The sequence below is a fragment of the Mustela nivalis genome, assembly GCF_964662115.1.
Source record: "Mustela nivalis genome assembly, chromosome: 1".
NCBI classification, from domain to species: domain Eukaryota; kingdom Metazoa; phylum Chordata; class Mammalia; order Carnivora; family Mustelidae; genus Mustela; species Mustela nivalis.
Window position 1 is genome coordinate 119,505,386 of NC_139020.1, and position 16,815 is coordinate 119,522,200.

The window sequence follows — 16,815 nt, forward strand, 5'->3', positions numbered from 1 at the left end:
AAGAGCTAAAACTATAAAACTCTTAGAAGAAAACATAGGCAGGGGTGCCTGGATGGCTCAGTGGGTTGGGCCTCTGCCTTCAGCTCAGATCATGATCTCAGGGTCCTGGGATCAAGCGCATCGGGCTCTCTGCTCAGCACGGAGCCTGCTTCCTCCTCTCTCTCTGCCTGCCTCTCTGTCTACTTGTGATCTCTCTGTCAAATAAATGAATAAAATCTTTAAAAAAAAGAAAGAAGAAGAAAACATAGGCATAAATCCTCATGACTTTGGATTATGCAATGGTTTCTTTGATATGACTTCAAAAGCATAAAGAAACCAAAGAAAAAGAGTAAACTGAACATCATAAAAATTAAAAATTCTTGTTCTTCAATGGACAACATCAAGAAAGTTAAAAAACATACTCAACAGGGAAATATTTTTAAATCGTATATTTGATAACAGACATATCTAAAATATATAAAGAATGCTTACAACTCAATAATAAAGACCCCAATTAGAAATTTGACAAAGGATCTGAATAGACATTTCTCCAAAGCAGGTATGCAAATCTCCAATAAGCTCATGAAAAGATGCTCAACAACAGTAGCCATTAATAAAATACATATCAATACTACAATGAGATACCATTTCATACCTATGATAGCCTACTAGGATGGCTATAAAAAAAAACAAACAGAAAGACAAGTATTGGTAAAGATGTGGAAAAATTGCAACCCTCATATACTATTGGTGAAAATGTAAAATGGAATTCATTTTGGAAAAGTTCCCAGTGGTTCCTCAAATGTTTAAACATAGAACTACTATGTGACCCAGCAATTCCACTCCCAGATATATACCCAAGAGATGTGAAAATATATGGCCACACAAAAAGTTGTATATGATGTTCCTAACAACATTATTTATAATAGTGAAAAGGTAGGAAAAACCCAAATGTCCATTAACTGATGAATTGACAAATTGAAATGTGTTACATCTATACAGTGGAATATTATTTGGTAATAACAAGAAATGAAGCACTGATACATGTCTCAATATGAATGAACCCTGAAAAACATGCCAAATGAAAGAATCCAGACACAAAGGGCCACATATTATATCATTCTATATTTCTATTAGATGCATGCTACCAATGTTATCTCTTGTAACATCCCTTCTAGAGACCTTAGTAGGTTTTCTAAAGTCATGATAGAACCTATCACTTTACACTAGAAATAAGTATGTGATCGCAGGATAAATGCAGATCCAGACATAGACATATAGATACAAATATAAATACAGTTATATGGAAGGAGAGAGTGGCGGTGGCCATGAGCTACTTACATTAATAATAACAAACAGATAACCTGCACCAGGGTCTAGTAGACCCATATTCAGTGAAAAGTTCTTATCTTCTGTTCTACAATGCACCGCAGGGTATCTGAAACAGGATAGTTTTAGTTAGAACAAACACCACAGCCTAGAAAAGCACTCCCATTTCCAGGGGAAAGACTGATCTCATCTCTCGGGCTGAGTCGAGCAGAAAAGCCACCATTTCTTTTGAAGGCAAGTCTCTAGGAGTGAAATATTTCTGTACCAGGTTTTTCAGCCACTGATCTGAGCTCTTCATTCCTACCAGGTATTTTTTTTTTTTTTTAACTTTACAGCTAAATAAAGAAAGCACAAACATCTCCTTTTGTGGATTTCAGGGCCTAAGTTTTCTCACTGAATTCTTGTGAATTTTTCTCCTCCAAATCTTATGAATTAGTGGAATAGTGTAAAACAGTGAACCTGAGTATACTCAAAATTAGCTGAGATATACCCAATCCCCTCACCTATATGCAAAGAAATCATTAAAAAAACAGCTGTTGATAAGAATAAAATGTTCACAAGGGTAATGCTCTTACTCTCCACTTTGTAGAGTTGTGTAAGCAGACACACCGTAGTCTTCACCAACAGTGAGGGAGATATCTGTACCCAGGGAGATGTTGACCTCTTTACGTAAAGTATTAATAAACCTAAGGGTAGAGACATTGTTACACATCAGACAAACCCTCACAAACAGGGACACCTGTTTACCACTATGTTTCCAGTGCCTAGAACAGTTTTTGGCAGACAAAGGTCCATGTTATATATTATTATTATATATATTATTATATATTATTAGATGGATAAATAAATGAACTCACATGTAAGAAATAATCAATAGTCTTAGTTATCCTTAACTTTATCGTTCCTGAGGTATTAGTTTTCCATCTGTCACACTCTTACATCATCTCTAGCTGGGATGGACACAATCATGATCACCTATGGCAGTCTGAGTTGCCTCATTAATCCAGTTTAGGCACATCCAATTTCTTTCCCTCTTATAATGGTGGGATTCATCAGTTGAGACTCCACTAAGAAAAATTAGTGGATATATGTACACTAGAATATATATATATATATATTCTAGTGTACATATATCCACTAATATATATACATATATATATGTATGTGTGTGTATATATATATATATATATATGTATGTATATATATACACATATATATGGCAGTCTGAGTTGCCTCATTAATCCAGTTTAGGCACATCCAATTTCTTTCCCTCTTATAATGGTGGGATTCATCAGTTGAGACTCCACTAAGAAAAATTAGTGGATATATGTACACTAGAATATATATATATATATACATACATATATGTATGTATGTATATATATACACATATATATTTTTTTCCGGTATTTATGTAAAACTGATACTGTATCTTCTTATAAATGAAGTCTGATTTGACTATACAAAACTCGGACTCCCAGGCATTAGTAGGTTGAGTTTTCATTTTGGAATCTGCAGACAATCCTGAACCCTTCCAGAATGATCTTTTTAGTGTCCTGAACCTGGATTCCTAAACTGTTTCCTCAGTATGGGTTTTGGTATTTTGATGGCTTTTGTACTAATCTCTGGCCCACCAGGTAAGAAGGGCAGTTTCCTCTAGAGCATCTATGGTGATTCCTGCACTGATCTAGAAATTTCCTTTTACCCCTTCTGGAGGTTCCTATGGTTCTCTCACCCAGGGAAGTCCTAGCCTCACTATCATCTTACTTATTTTGAGTTGTTTACTTTTTATAAAACATATTCAAAAGGAAATTATTATGACAGTTCCACCCTTCAGCAAAGTTCAGACATTTCATTACAAGTTCTCCTCTAAAGTGCTAGTCTCAACAGCAGCCACCTAATCTTGATGGACATAGGCATGTGCATCTGTCTATTTCATGCCTGATTTCCTGCTGCAGAGAGCAGGTGACCTCTTGGATACTCCATTTCTGTAACTTTCATTGGCTGTCTGACATGACTTTGGGGCTTATCTGGATTCAAAAACAAGTCTTTTGACTCCAAAGGTATTACCTTTACTCCACCATGGTGCCTCTACAGGCTTATAATAAAACTATACTTTGCTTTAAAAATACAATAACAATAAGAGATATTCAACTACCAACCATGAAAAGAGGATTATTTGCTCACTCCTGAATTTTTTCCCAGTGATCACAGAGATGAAAGTACTTAATTATTTTCCTGAGAGCAAAATAAGTGGATAAAATTCAACAGAAAGGGATGTATGCACCAGAGTACAGGGGGCACATACAGATACAGGGTCATTTTTTAAATACCATATGGGAAAGCAAGCTTATCTGCCTCTTATTGTTCTAGAAGATGCCTTTGAGACCAATGCCCTTGATATTATAGGAGAGAGAATCCATGTACAAGACAAGTAAAATGTGAGGCTGCTTTATCTGAAGCCCCACAGATCAGAAGAGATCAAGAATCAACACAGAGGGGCTTTGGGTCTCCTTGACAACCAAACCTTACAGCTGTCATCCCATTGGTTGTTTTGTTTTCTTCAACCTTCACCTATAATAGAGGAAAGTAAAAATCAGTTACAGCTGACAACAAGAAACTGATAATCAGAAAATCTAATCATAAGACTTATCTTCGGTAATACTTATCTTTTTTTTTTTTAATATAATTTTTTATTTTTTCTAAACATATATTTTTATCCCCAGGGGTACAGGTCTGCGAATCACCAGGTTTACACACTTCACAGCACTCACCAAAACACATACCCTCCCCAATGTCCATAATACCACCCCCTTCTCCCAAACCCCCTCCCCCCAGCAACCCTCAGTTTGTTTTGTGAGATTAAGAGTCACTTATGGTTTGTCTCCCTCCCAATCCCATCTTCTTTCATTTATTCTTCTCGTACCCACTTAAGCCTCCATGTTGCATCACCACTTCCTCATATCAGGGAGATCATATGATAGTTGTCTTTCTCCGCTTGACTTATTTCGCTAAGCATGATACGCTCTAGTTCCATCCATGTTGTCGCAAATGGCAAGATTTCATTTCTTTTGATGGCTGCATAGTATTCCATTGTGTATTCCATTCCACATCTTCTTGATCCATTCATCTGTTGATGGACATCTAGGTTCTTTCCATAGTTTGGCTATTGTGGACATTGCTGCTATAAACATTCGGGTGCACGTGCCCCTTTGGATCACTACGTTTGTATCTTTAGGGTAAATACCCAATAGTGCAATTGCTGGGTCATAGGGCAGTTCTATTTTCAACATTTTGAGGAACCTCCATGCTGTTTTCCAGAGAGGTTGCACCAGCTTGCATTCCCACCAACAGTGTAGGAGGGTTCCCCTTTCTCCGCATCCTCGCCAGCATCTGTCATTTCCTGACTTGTTGATTTTAGCCATTCTGACTGGTGTGAGGTGATATCGCATTGTGGTTTTGATTTGTATTTCCCTGATGCTGAGTGATATGGAGCACTTTTTCATGTGTCTGTTGGCCATCTGGATGTCTTCTTTGCAGAAATGTCTGTTCATGTCCTCTGCCCATTTCTTGATTGGATTATTTGTTCTTTGGGTGTTGAGTTTGCTAAGTTCTTTATAGATTCTGGACACTAGTCCTTTATCTGATATGTCATTTGCAAATATCTTCTCCCATTCTGTCAGTTGTCTTTTGATTTTGTTAACTGTTTCCTTTGCTGTGCAAAAGCTTTTGATCTTGATGAAATCCCAATAGTTCATTTTTGCCCTTGCTTCCCTTGCCTTTTGTGTTGTTCCTAGGAAGATGTTGCTGCGGCTGAGGTCGAAGAGGTTGCTGCCTGTGTTCTCCTCAAGGATTTTGATGGATTCCTTTCGCACATTGAGGTCCTTCATCCATTTTGAGTCTATTTTTGTGTGTGGTGTAAGGAAATGGTCCAATTTCATTTTTCTGCATGTGGCTGTCCAATTTTCCCAGCACCATTTATTGAAGAGGCTGTCTTTTTTCCATTGGACATTCTTTCCTGCTTTGTCGAAGATGAGTTGACCATAGAGTTGAGAGTCTATTTCTGGGCTCTCTATTCTGTTCCATTGATCTATGGGTCTGTTTTTGTGCCAGTACCATGCTGTCTTGATGATGACAGCTTTGTAATAGAGCTTGAAGTCCGGGATTGTGATGCCACCAACGTTGGCTTTCTTTTTCAATATCCCTTTAGCTATTCGAGGTCTTTTCTGGTTCCATATAAATTTTAGAATTATTTGTTCCATTTCTTTGAAAAAGATGGATGGTACTTTGATAGGAATTGCATTAAATGTGTAGATTGCTTTAGGTAACATAGACATTTTCACAATATTTATTCTTCCAATCCAGGAGCATGGAACATTTTTCCATTTCTTTGTGTCTTCCTCAATTTCTTTCATGAGTACTTTATAGTTTTCTGAGTATAGATTCTGTGTCTCTTTGGTTAGGTTTATTCCTAGGTATCTTATGGTTTTGGGTGCAATTGTAAATGGGATTGACTCCTTAATTTCCCTTTCTTCTGTCTTGCTGTTGGTGTAGAGAAATGCAACTGATTTCTGTGCATTGATTTTATATCCTGACACTTTACTGAATTCCTGTATAAGTTCTAGCAGTTTTGGAGTGGAGTCTTTTGGGTTTTCCACATATAGTATCATATCATCTGCGAAGAGTGATAATTTGACTTCTTCTTTGCCGATTTGGATGCCTTTAATTTCCTTTTGTTGTCTGATTGCTGAGGCTAGGACCTCTAGTACTATGTTGAATAGCAGTGGTGATAATGGACATCCCTGCCGTGTTCCTGACCTTAGCGGAAAAGCTTTCAGTTTTTCTCCATTGAGAATGATATTTGCGGTGGGTTTTTCATAGATAGCTTTGATGATATTGAGGTATGTGCCCTCTATCCCTACACTTTGAAGAGTTTTGATCAGGAAGGGATGCTGTACTTTGTCAAATGCTTTTTCAGCATCTATTGAGAGTATCATATGGTTCTTGTTCTTACTTTTATTGATGTGTTGTATCACATTGACTGATTTGCGGATGTTGAACCAACCTTGCAGCCCTGGAATAAATCCCACTTGGTCGTGGTGAATAATCTTTTTAATGTACTATTGAATCCTATTGGCTAGTATTTTGTTGAGTATTTTCGCATCTGTGTTCATCAAGGATATTGGTCTATAGCTCTCTTTTTTGGTGGGATCCTTGCCTGGTTTTGGGATCAAGGTGATGCTGGTAATACTTATCTTTGATGAGCTGGTTAAAATACACTCTGATAACAATTTGGAACCTAAGCTACTCCTCAACTTACCATCATGCTGGAAATGTTTTTTCCATCTTCTAGAATGATCAGACTGTACCAGTTCTTCTCCTCCATAGAATGCTTAGTGTAGACAGACAGATTGTGATATTTTAGGTAGAAGTGGAAATCCTGGCTTTTTGTCTTCAGGTGGAGCTGGGCATAGTGTGGCATCTTCTATAGAATGAAGAAACTGTCATATTCACTTTCTACCCTATCATAGGCATCAATATCTCACAACATCCCAGGGTGGGTGAGCTCATCAAATACTTTCAACTTTGCCCTTTAACCTAGTAATTCTATCTTTAGGAATATGCCATATTAGAGTAATTAGAGACATGCATAAGGATTTACGAATAAGGATGTTCTTTGTAGAATTATGTATATTATTTTTTTTAAAGATTTTATTTATTTATTTGACAGAGAGAGATCACAAGTAGGCAGAGAAGCAAGCAGAGAGAGAGAGAGGAGGAAGCAGGCTCCCCGCCGAGCAGAGAGCCCAATGCAGGACTCTATCCCAGGACCCTGAGATCATGACAGAGGCTTAACCCACTGAGTCACCCAGGCACCCCAGAATTATGTATATTAATAATAAAAACTTAAACGCCTATAAGGAAATACTTCAATAAACTATGATATATCTATAAAATGGAATATCATGTGTCCATTAAAATAATATTCTCAAATTATCTAAGGATACAGAAGGATGCTTATGAGATGATTAATGTTAATAAAAAAATCAAAGTTCAGTACTATAGAGTTTGACTACCTTTTAGAAATTAGTTTATCTGTGTATACCAATATGCTGATTGCTATAATTGTGATGCAATTATAGGTGGTTTTTATGTCTTTCTATATACCCTCCAGTTTTCAATAATAGATGTATATTAATTTCATTATTAAAAAGTAATATTTTAAAATAAATATTTCAGAGGCACCTGGGTGGTGCAATCGGTTAAGCAACTGATTCTTGCTTTCAGCTCAGGTTGTGACCTCAGGGTTGTGAGATTGAGCCCCACATCAGGGTCTGCACTCAGCATGGAGTCTGTTTGAGATTCTCTCTCTCTCTTCCTCTGCCCCTCCCACTCATGCTCTTGCTCTCTAAAATAAATAAATAAATCTTTAAAAACTATAAATATTTCACAACGTGTACAGTACTAATGGTGAAAATAAGCGAGCCAAATCCTTCCAGAGGATGTGATGTTAGGAGACAGTTTGAAATAACAGTACAAATTACAACCTACTGAGACCGTACAGTGTCCCTGACACTATGCTAAGTGCTTCACATATAATACTTATCCTTACAACAGCTCATGGCATAAAAATTATTGCCATTTTATAGGTACTGAAACTGAGGTTTAGAGATAAAATAACTTGTTCAGGGTCTTATAGCTAGGGAATGGTAGAACCAGGAATTGGACTGGGGATAGTTTGCCTCTACAAGTGCATGCTTCTAACTACAATATTATGCTGTCACCTTGTTGCATAATCTGAATGTGTTTCTAATTTATTCAAGTCCATATCTTACCTGAAAGGATTTAATGGACTCTTCCAACAGAGTATTGTTTTCATCTCCCAGTACTGTCACCTTCACCTCATCATCCGCCAGATTCAAGGCTTGCAGGAAAATCTTTTGGGAACCGGGCTGCGGTGGGGTCATTCTCTTAGGACAGAGAACACAGGTCAGAATTACCAACAACCCTCGGAGGGAGTTCTCAGTCCTACCTCTGACGTCCTAGTCCGTCCAGTCAGGAGGATGCAGTTTTCTCCCTCTGGAGGGCATTTGGCTTAGAGAACTCTGAAGGCAGTCTGGAGGGGAGAAACACCAGCTCAGTGCAGAGAGCACTGATGCTACATGACAGACTCCATGCTTTTTGACTCAGTTGTGACCTCATAAGTCATCCCCCAATAATGACTATTTGATCTGCCAACTATTCAAAAGCCTGTCTTTCCAAACAGACAAGAAGATAGCTTGGATATTAGTGTTTGGGAATTCCTTGACAGTATACTCTGGATCACTCAGGTGGGAGGTGGTCCTTGTTTTGCATTGCTCTTCTACCCGTATCTACTCATTTACCACAGATAGTTATGATGCATCTTGTCTAAAACAGGTTCTGTGCTAGGTCCCAGGCACAGAACTGAACAAGTCAGAAGAGTGAACAATGATATGTTTGACTCAGTTTGACTCCTCATGGAGCTTAAGATTTATTGAACTCACATCAATTTTTATCTCCACAGCTGCTGCAACTGCAAATGCCAGGCTTGCTAGGATCATACCAACAGCCATTTTCCTAAGCGATCTGCAGAAGGAAGGGATAGACAATTACATGGAAACTTTAGACTCAAAAGGCTAAAATTGAAACCCTCTCAGCCTACCATTAAAGACCTTTCCTGATTTGGTCTCAGCTACTTCTCCCCTTCACACAGCTTTCTTCCTCTACTCATCACACTGAATAGTTTTCTATTCAACCCATTTCCTCACCTCAACTTTTGTTTATGATGATCTTTCTATCCATTATGTCATCATACCAAAAAATAGTAGTAACACATCCAAATTTATTGGACATTTACCATATGCCAAGCACGATACATTATTATCCCATTTTCTTTTCCTCCACAAGTCTTTCTTGACTCTAGCAGTAAGAAGGACTCTCTTTTTTCTCCATAACTCCCTGGCATTTTGCTTCCCTTCTTACTGAACTTAATATATTTCACGTTGGGTAATAATTATCCTTGCATGTGTTCTACCTCCCTTACTAAACAGGGAACTCTTTCAGCATTCATTTGTGCTGTTATATTTGCATGGCATTCGTGCTAAACTCAGTAATATCTGCTCAACTAATGAGTAAATGACAAAAGGCCATTTGAATATTATAATGTCATCATCAAAAAGAAAATGCCATTAAATCAGGAATAGAGGAGACTTGAAATCCTCCTCTGTCAAATTTACAAAAAATAACACTTCTTTTTAAGTTTTTATTTATATTCCCATTAATTAACATAGTGTAATATTAGTTTCAGGTGTATACTGAATCACATTATAGTGATTCAACAGTTCCATACGACATCTGGTGCTTCTATTTAGAATGGGAGAAAAGCAGTAATTAGGGACAACCTATTTCTGCTCTTACCAGGTCCCTGCTTTGTTTCATATGGACAATAAAAGATTTAAAGGGATTAATTATCATCACAGGATTTAGACTTCTTTGAAGAGGCAACATTCAAGAACAAAGCAACAAGTTGCTTTAGGAGCCTATTCTCACACAATTTTGACTTTCTGTGAAGCTTAGATCTACCCCTTCAACATCATGCAGTTAAGTGTGCAGGAATGGCTTAGACTCTCTATAATGAAAATTAGCTAGATCTAATTCCCATCCTCCAGTACCAATAGGCATTTAGTTTAACTTGGGTACACAGAAACAGAAAAATAATATGCCAAAACAAATCATACTAAGTATAAAGTACTGACATTGAATCTTTTTTTAAGCTGAGCAAATATTAAGTCAGTCTGAGCAATAAAGGCATGGTGAGCACTTACGAGAAATTAATTCCACATTTGGAAACCAGACGATAAATGACAAGGTCAAACAATGGGATGAAGATAAGAACCAGGAGGGGATTTAGTACCTGTAATACCATGGTAAAAAGAATAGTTAAAAGTGTTCTTCTGTCTTGAGTGTAAGTGTTCTCATTTGCTTGTGTGCACTCTCCCTAACATCCAAACATATTTTCGTCATACTAAGTACAGAATGATTCCACATCTCTCAGTCCCGTTACACCAAGGACTCTGATTTCTCCTGCATAGCACCTCAGCTTCTGAACATCCTACAGAATCAGTTTCACTCTGAAACTGTTTTTCTGTCAATCAGTTAGGATTTCTTCCCTATCATTTTCACTTATTTTCGCCTGTTCAGCTGAAGGGAAAATGTCATGGAGAAAAGAAGAGAAGGAAGTCTTGGGGATTAAACAAGGGTTAAAAAAAGAAATGGGAGTCACCGATAAACTGAGATTCTGACTTTGTTACTCACACAACAATGCCTTATACTTTCTTGAACAATATTTCCAAGGTACTACCTTAACAGGGAAAAATATCTTATGCTTATACATCTCCTGTGAGCTCAAAATTCACCCTCCTTGGAGCTGGGCAGGAGCTGCTTACTTAAAAGAGGATGTGAAAGAGAAGTGTGAGGCTTAAGGAGAGTATTTTCATCCTTATCCTTAACCCTCCTCAACATATAAGGAAACAAATGTCCAGTTACAGTTGGTAATCCCATTACTTCAGATAGAAGTATGGATGAGGAAAGCCATAAATCCCTAGGAGTATACAGAAATCTCTTACCTGCATCTGGTCTGGCTGAAGCACAAAAAAACCCTGAAACATAATAACAAATTACATTTATACAGTGACAAAAGACAAGAAAAGTTTATATCAAAAATACTGTTAATTATCTGCCATGAGGGTGCAGCCTGCTTGAGATTCTCTTTCTCCTTTTCCCTCTGCCCCCCCCCCCACTGTGTTCTCTCAAAACAGAAAATATTTTAATTAGCAGGTGAGACACAAAAGATAAAATCTACCAGTCATTGGTTCAGGGCCACAGGGTGCTTTTACGGGTAATTTGGGGAAACAGACTGGGAATGGCTTCAGGCTATGTTTACTGAAGGCAGGTAGGCCTAAAGGAGAATATTCTTTTTCTTGAGAGAATAGGGTCAATGTGTTTTTGTTAATTTCAGTCACTGCCATTGTAGGAGGTAATGTGCAGCATAAGACATCATGGTTAGGGTGAAGACTTCCACTTACACATAGTGTTTCCAGAGTTGTTCTAGAGGGGTCAATAACAGAACAACCACAGTGAATCCTGGGCAATAAGAGAAGGGAGGGGCACCTGGGTGGCTCAGTGGGTCAAAGCCTCTGCCTTCTGTTCAGGCCATGGTCCCAGGGTCCTAGGATCCAGCCCTGCATTGGGCTCTCTGCTCAGCATGGAGCCTGCTTCCTCCTCTCTCTCTGCCTGCCTCTCCTGCCTACTTGTGATCTCTGTCTGTCAAGTAAATAGATAAAATCTTTTTAAAAAGAGAGAGAGAGAGAGAGAGAAAGGGAAAAAGTAACTTGAGTTTGACAGGCTCCAAACAGATTGGTTAATGAAATCCTAGCATCATTCTCTCCTGCCTCCTTTACCACGGAGATGGTAGAAAAACATTATAATTAAGTAGAACAATTGAGAACACAGATGAAACTTTGAGCTGGCCAAAGAATGGAGAATAGAAAAACAGAAAATAATGTTTACAACTTTCTTATTCCTTATCTATGTACAAAATACTGCACTTCCAAGTCCTCCACATGATCTCAGCCCAGATGCCGGGCTACATGTGCAGTAGCACCAGTCAAACCTGAGCCTGCTGTGCCCCAGGAAGGCTGATAGGGGAGCAAACAACCTCTATCCCACAACTGGATCACTTCATTGACTATCTTCTCAGTACTACCCTGTACACACTGAAACCTTTCCATCCTTATATTCCTGATATCTAAAAATAATATTCTGGGTTTTTTTTTAAAGATTTTATTTATTTGTCAGAGAGAGAGCGAGAGCACGCGAGCACAAGCACAAGCAGGCAGAGTGGCAGGCAGTGGAGAGAGAAGCAGGCTCCCTGCTGAGCAAGGAGCCTGATGCGGGACTCGATCCCTAGACTCTGGGATCATGACCTGAGCAAAGGCAGCGGCTTAACCAACTGAGCTACCCAGGCACTCCCCAATAATATTCTGTTTTTTATTTCTAGAGTAGCTTTTTAAAATTTTGCGTACTCAGTACCTTCATGTTAAAGACAACTCTCTTCTGATCTTAAGTCTGTTTTCAGGCAAAAAACCCAAAGAAATCATTTTCCTTAAAAAAGGAAATTTATGTATTATGAAGAAAAGAATAGATTTCTCTGGAAAATCTTTTTCTCACCAAATTCCCATTCATCCTGGTGGCTTGCAAGGTCCATCGTGAGCCCTAGGGCAGACAGAAGTGATTATGAGAAATCTCTTTCTTGTGGGAGGAAAGGGGCTGGAAGAAGGGGTAGCTTTCAAAAGAACTATTCTTACCTGCTGATCCAAAAGAGCCCAGAACATGGGCAATGGGATATAAAGGAATAGTACCCTGGTCAGTGCCTTCACATCCATAATGAGCTGCTTCTGCAAGAAAGGGGAAGAAGGAACAGTCTGCATTGCTAAATTTGGTTGTCTTGCTTACAGTAAAAATGTGCCAGAACGGTAAGAGGAGAGGCCAAATGCAGCAAGAGGGAATCAGTCTGGACTTAGGAAGATCTCCATGGAGGCATATTTCCTCAGTTCCAACTTACAGGGTATTTCTCAGCTGCCCAGTCCAGCCAGTGTTGTCGCTTTGGAATGTCCCCAGAGCGGTTGTTGAAACGGTTAGAAATAGCAAACTAGGGCAGAGCATAGATATCACGTGAGAGACAAAAAGAAACCATTCCAATTCATTATCCCTTCCTCAGACATACATACTTTAAGTGACTTACTTCCACCCTTTGCTTTCATCAGACATTGAATTTCAGAATATTTCCAATATAATTTTATCTATCCCTATATCCTGTTGGCAACATATATAATGTATACACATTTCAGATGATTTTTGCCAATTTAAAAAATGGCAACATCATCATCATTATTATTATTATTATTATTATTTTACTTAATGGTTGAGTAGAGGTACAGAGGAAAATGGATTAATCTCAGCCTGCCAAAGGCACAGAGGTAAAACAGCAGTCATTGGGGAAAATAAATACCTGTGTTTAAAGGCCTTTAAGCTCAGCATATAATTTTTTTCCATTGATTGAAAAAGGCAGGTAAACAAGTCAGACTTACCCAGATACATTTGGCAACTTGAGTTACTATGTTTCCTTCAGGAGGTGGTTTTCTGTATATTTTGCTTCCCATTGAAAACACAACTGCAGTTAATACACAAACAAGGTTCTTAGCTTCTCATTCAGCACATTCAGTATGTCAATGCTAAGGATAGGCTGCTGACGTGTAGGAGTGTCTGGCAAATCTTTTAAAGGGAGGGTTCTGACTTAAACTTCCCAACTTTCAGAATTATATAAATTATGGGACCCAAGAGAAGAATAAAGTTGTCAGTTGTTAAGAGAAGGAATCTGTTGAGACTTCCCTGTATCACAGAAAGGGAAGTCATCTCTGGATTCTCTCTTCTTTCGCCATCTCTACATCTGATATTTTATCAAGTTTTCATTTAGACTCTTTCTTCAATGTATTTCCCATCTGCCCTTCTTTTACTTTACTATTGCTACAATTCTTGTTTAGGGCCTCACAACCTCTGCCCTGGATTATTAAAATGTCTAGCAAGTACTTTTTCAATCCCTAGTATCTTCCTTCTCTTATCTGATGCCAAATTAAAACCTTCTTACCAGGACCTACCTAAAAAGTCCAAACTCCTGGCAGGAAAGGCCTTCCCAAATTCATATTATCCTGATGATGATTATTATTATCATTAACCATCTTTAAAGGTTTATTATTATATGTAAAGCATTAAGTCTTTTATATATATTAACTGATTTCATCTGAAAAAATAGGTACTACTCTCTACATTTTATTGAGGAAATTGAAGATAAAAGAAATTAAGCAATTTGTGTAGATCACATAGCTAGAAAATGCCAGAAATTGCATTTTTGACCTGAGGTCTGTTTGGCTCAGAAATCTACCCATTTAAACACCATAAAAAATCTCATTCACTCATTCTTGCACTAAACACTGTGCTAGACACTATTGAGACTGATGATATAAGAAAGATGTGGCCCCGTGGAGCTCACCTAAAGCTACTCCTTCCCATTTTATGTTTCATTATTTTCCACTAGGTCTCTACATTCTAACCACTGATCATCATTCCTACAAAAAATTCTATTCTGTACCATTAATATACTTGAGCTCATTCTCTTTTCCTTACCCCATATTCTTTAATCACATCCCAACAACTAATTATAAGTAGATTTTATTTTCATATTTTTCTTTCTATTTTCTAAATTACCAGCATTAGTTGATATTATTTTTATAATTATGGAATAGTAAATATTATTTTTTTCAAATTTATTAACTAACATCAGCAGGAAGACTATCGTAGTATGATTCCAGATGTACTTCCCTCCTTAATGGATTTCCCAACTCCAGCAAGATGTCCCTCGAGTAGATCTTCTACCAAAGATGTCTTGTCAGTGACAAGTAAGACCTTCCAGCATCTTTGCACACCAGAATGCCTGAATCCTCTTACTTTTCCTTACCTTAACTTTCTAAATTCTCTATTCCACTCATATTCACATCACCACGTTTTCTTTATTCATCCTCTCAGTGTCTCCAAAACTTCTCCAAATAGCACCTTTTACCTACCACAGTCTTCTTATTGCTGACAGAAAAGAAATTGTTGGATGCCAATCTTGGGAGACAAGTGGGCAGATAAAGAGGTATCTAGACAAGAGGAAGATTTTGGAGAGGAAATAGGTTGGCCCTAAAACTAAGAATGACCTAGAAATCTCAATAGTGGAGGGGACAGTGGAAGTGGTAAAAGGAAGGCCAGGTGATGAACTGGATAAGACCACACTTAAATGTCAAGGCCACTCAACTAAAAAAGAGGAATGGGAACCTTAGGTTTCCCTACTAGTTCTTCCTTGCTGTAGAGGATATTGCTTCCTACTTCACAAAGAAAACAGAAGCTGTCAAATAGAAATTGTCTCAACTTCCTGCCACCAAATCTATTAAATCCCGTATCCACACCTATCCTCTCCTCCCTCCAGTTAGCTGAAGGCAATGTTCTTCCTCTGCACAAAGGTAATTCTGCCATTTGTGCTTTCATACTGATTATACTGTCTCTTCCTTGCATCTTCAACCTCTTTCTCTACTAGAGCCTTCCCAATAATATTCAAGCATGTCTGCCATCCTCTCTTGACTCCATGTCACATTCAGCTATACATACCATTTTCCCTTTTTCTCACCTCTTAGTCATTTCCTATTCTACTCTAATCAGTCTTGAATCTTCGCCAATCTACCATAACTGACATTCTCCGAATCAATGACCTTCTTATTGCTCTATTCAATGGGCATTTTTCTCCCTGATCTTACTTTCTGACTCAGTAACATTTGTTACTCTGAACAATGCCCTTAGAACTACCAATTTGGCCATTCCTTCTTTGTCTGGTTTGTGGGCTTTTCCCCTTTGCCTATCTTTTCTTTTTAGTAGGCTCAGTGCCCAGCGTGGAGCCCAACATGGGGCCTGACCTCATGACCCTGAGATAAAGACCTGAGCTGAGATCAAGGGTTGGATGCTTACCTGACTAAGCCACCCAGGCACCCCCTTCTTTACATATCTTTTTAATGCTGGTATTCCTCAGGGTTCTATTCTAGCCCTCTTTTTACTCTCATTATATTTTAGTTATTTCATCTATTTTCATGACTTAATTGCTTTCCATATACTAATAGCTATTTCATCTATTTTCATGACTTAATTGCTTTCCATATACTAATAGCTCCAGATCTTTATCTACAGCCCAAATACTTACTCTGAGCTTGAAGCCTGTATTTCCAAATAACTGTTTGATAACTCCAATTAGATGTTTTAAAGACATCTAATATGTAACATGTCCAAAACTAAATTCATTAGGATGATGAGCCCACTATTTACCTAGTTGTTCAAGTCAGAATGCTACATTCAATGTTGACTTATTTTCTCAATCACATCACTTATCCAATCATATCAAGTTTTTTCAACTCTACCAGGGCTGAGACTAGTCTGAGCTGAGTGAGGCACTCATCCTGAGCACAAAATTTTAAAGAATGCTAAAAATTCGGTAATCAGGATAAATAATACCCTTGCCTCACCCTTAACCCATTCTTTCTCTACATTAGAGAGACAACAATGAAAAGTAAAAATCTAACAATCAGCCCTCTGTTCAGAATCCTTTTGTATCTCCCTACTCCAGCTAAAGTTCTAATTCGTTTATGACTTAAAAGTCCCTTGATTATCTGATTTCTGTCATTTTCTGCTTTTTATCTTTCTCATTTATACCTGGGGCAACCTGAATTCCTTTAAGGCCTTCAGATATGTCATAATTATTGTCTCATCTCCTTGATTTACAGATATCTGTCGTCTTTGATTAATTGCTGCTAATACTTTAGATCTCACCTCAGATACCACTTCTCT

At 38.0% G+C, this 16,815-nt stretch overlaps 1 protein-coding gene across 2 annotated transcripts in view; it reads right to left on the reverse strand.

Moving 5' to 3' along the window:
- Positions 1-16,815, reverse strand: part of SLC15A2 (solute carrier family 15 member 2) — a 93,796-nt gene that overhangs the window by 14,021 nt on the left and 62,960 nt on the right. The window contains exons 8-19 of one of the 2 annotated variants that reach the window (XR_014314131.1): positions 13,479-13,561; positions 12,953-13,039; positions 12,696-12,785; positions 12,559-12,603; positions 10,956-10,988; positions 10,155-10,243; positions 8,835-8,916; positions 8,145-8,425; positions 6,629-6,793; positions 3,836-3,882; positions 1,884-1,994; positions 1,321-1,417 (exon numbers count right to left, since the gene is read on the reverse strand). Coding sequence is in view for 1 of the 2 variants with exons in the window: in XM_082740348.1 (XP_082596474.1) it covers positions 1,321-1,417; positions 1,884-1,994; positions 3,836-3,882; positions 6,629-6,793; positions 8,145-8,279; positions 8,835-8,916; positions 10,155-10,243; positions 10,956-10,988; positions 12,559-12,603; positions 12,696-12,785; positions 12,953-13,039; positions 13,479-13,561 (1,064 nt within the window). In the remaining variant the exon portion in view is untranslated. The remainder of the gene's footprint in view (positions 1-1,320; positions 1,418-1,883; positions 1,995-3,835; positions 3,883-6,628; positions 6,794-8,144; positions 8,426-8,834; positions 8,917-10,154; positions 10,244-10,955; positions 10,989-12,558; positions 12,604-12,695; positions 12,786-12,952; positions 13,040-13,478; positions 13,562-16,815) is intronic. The other variant, XM_082740348.1, reaches the window with a different exon arrangement.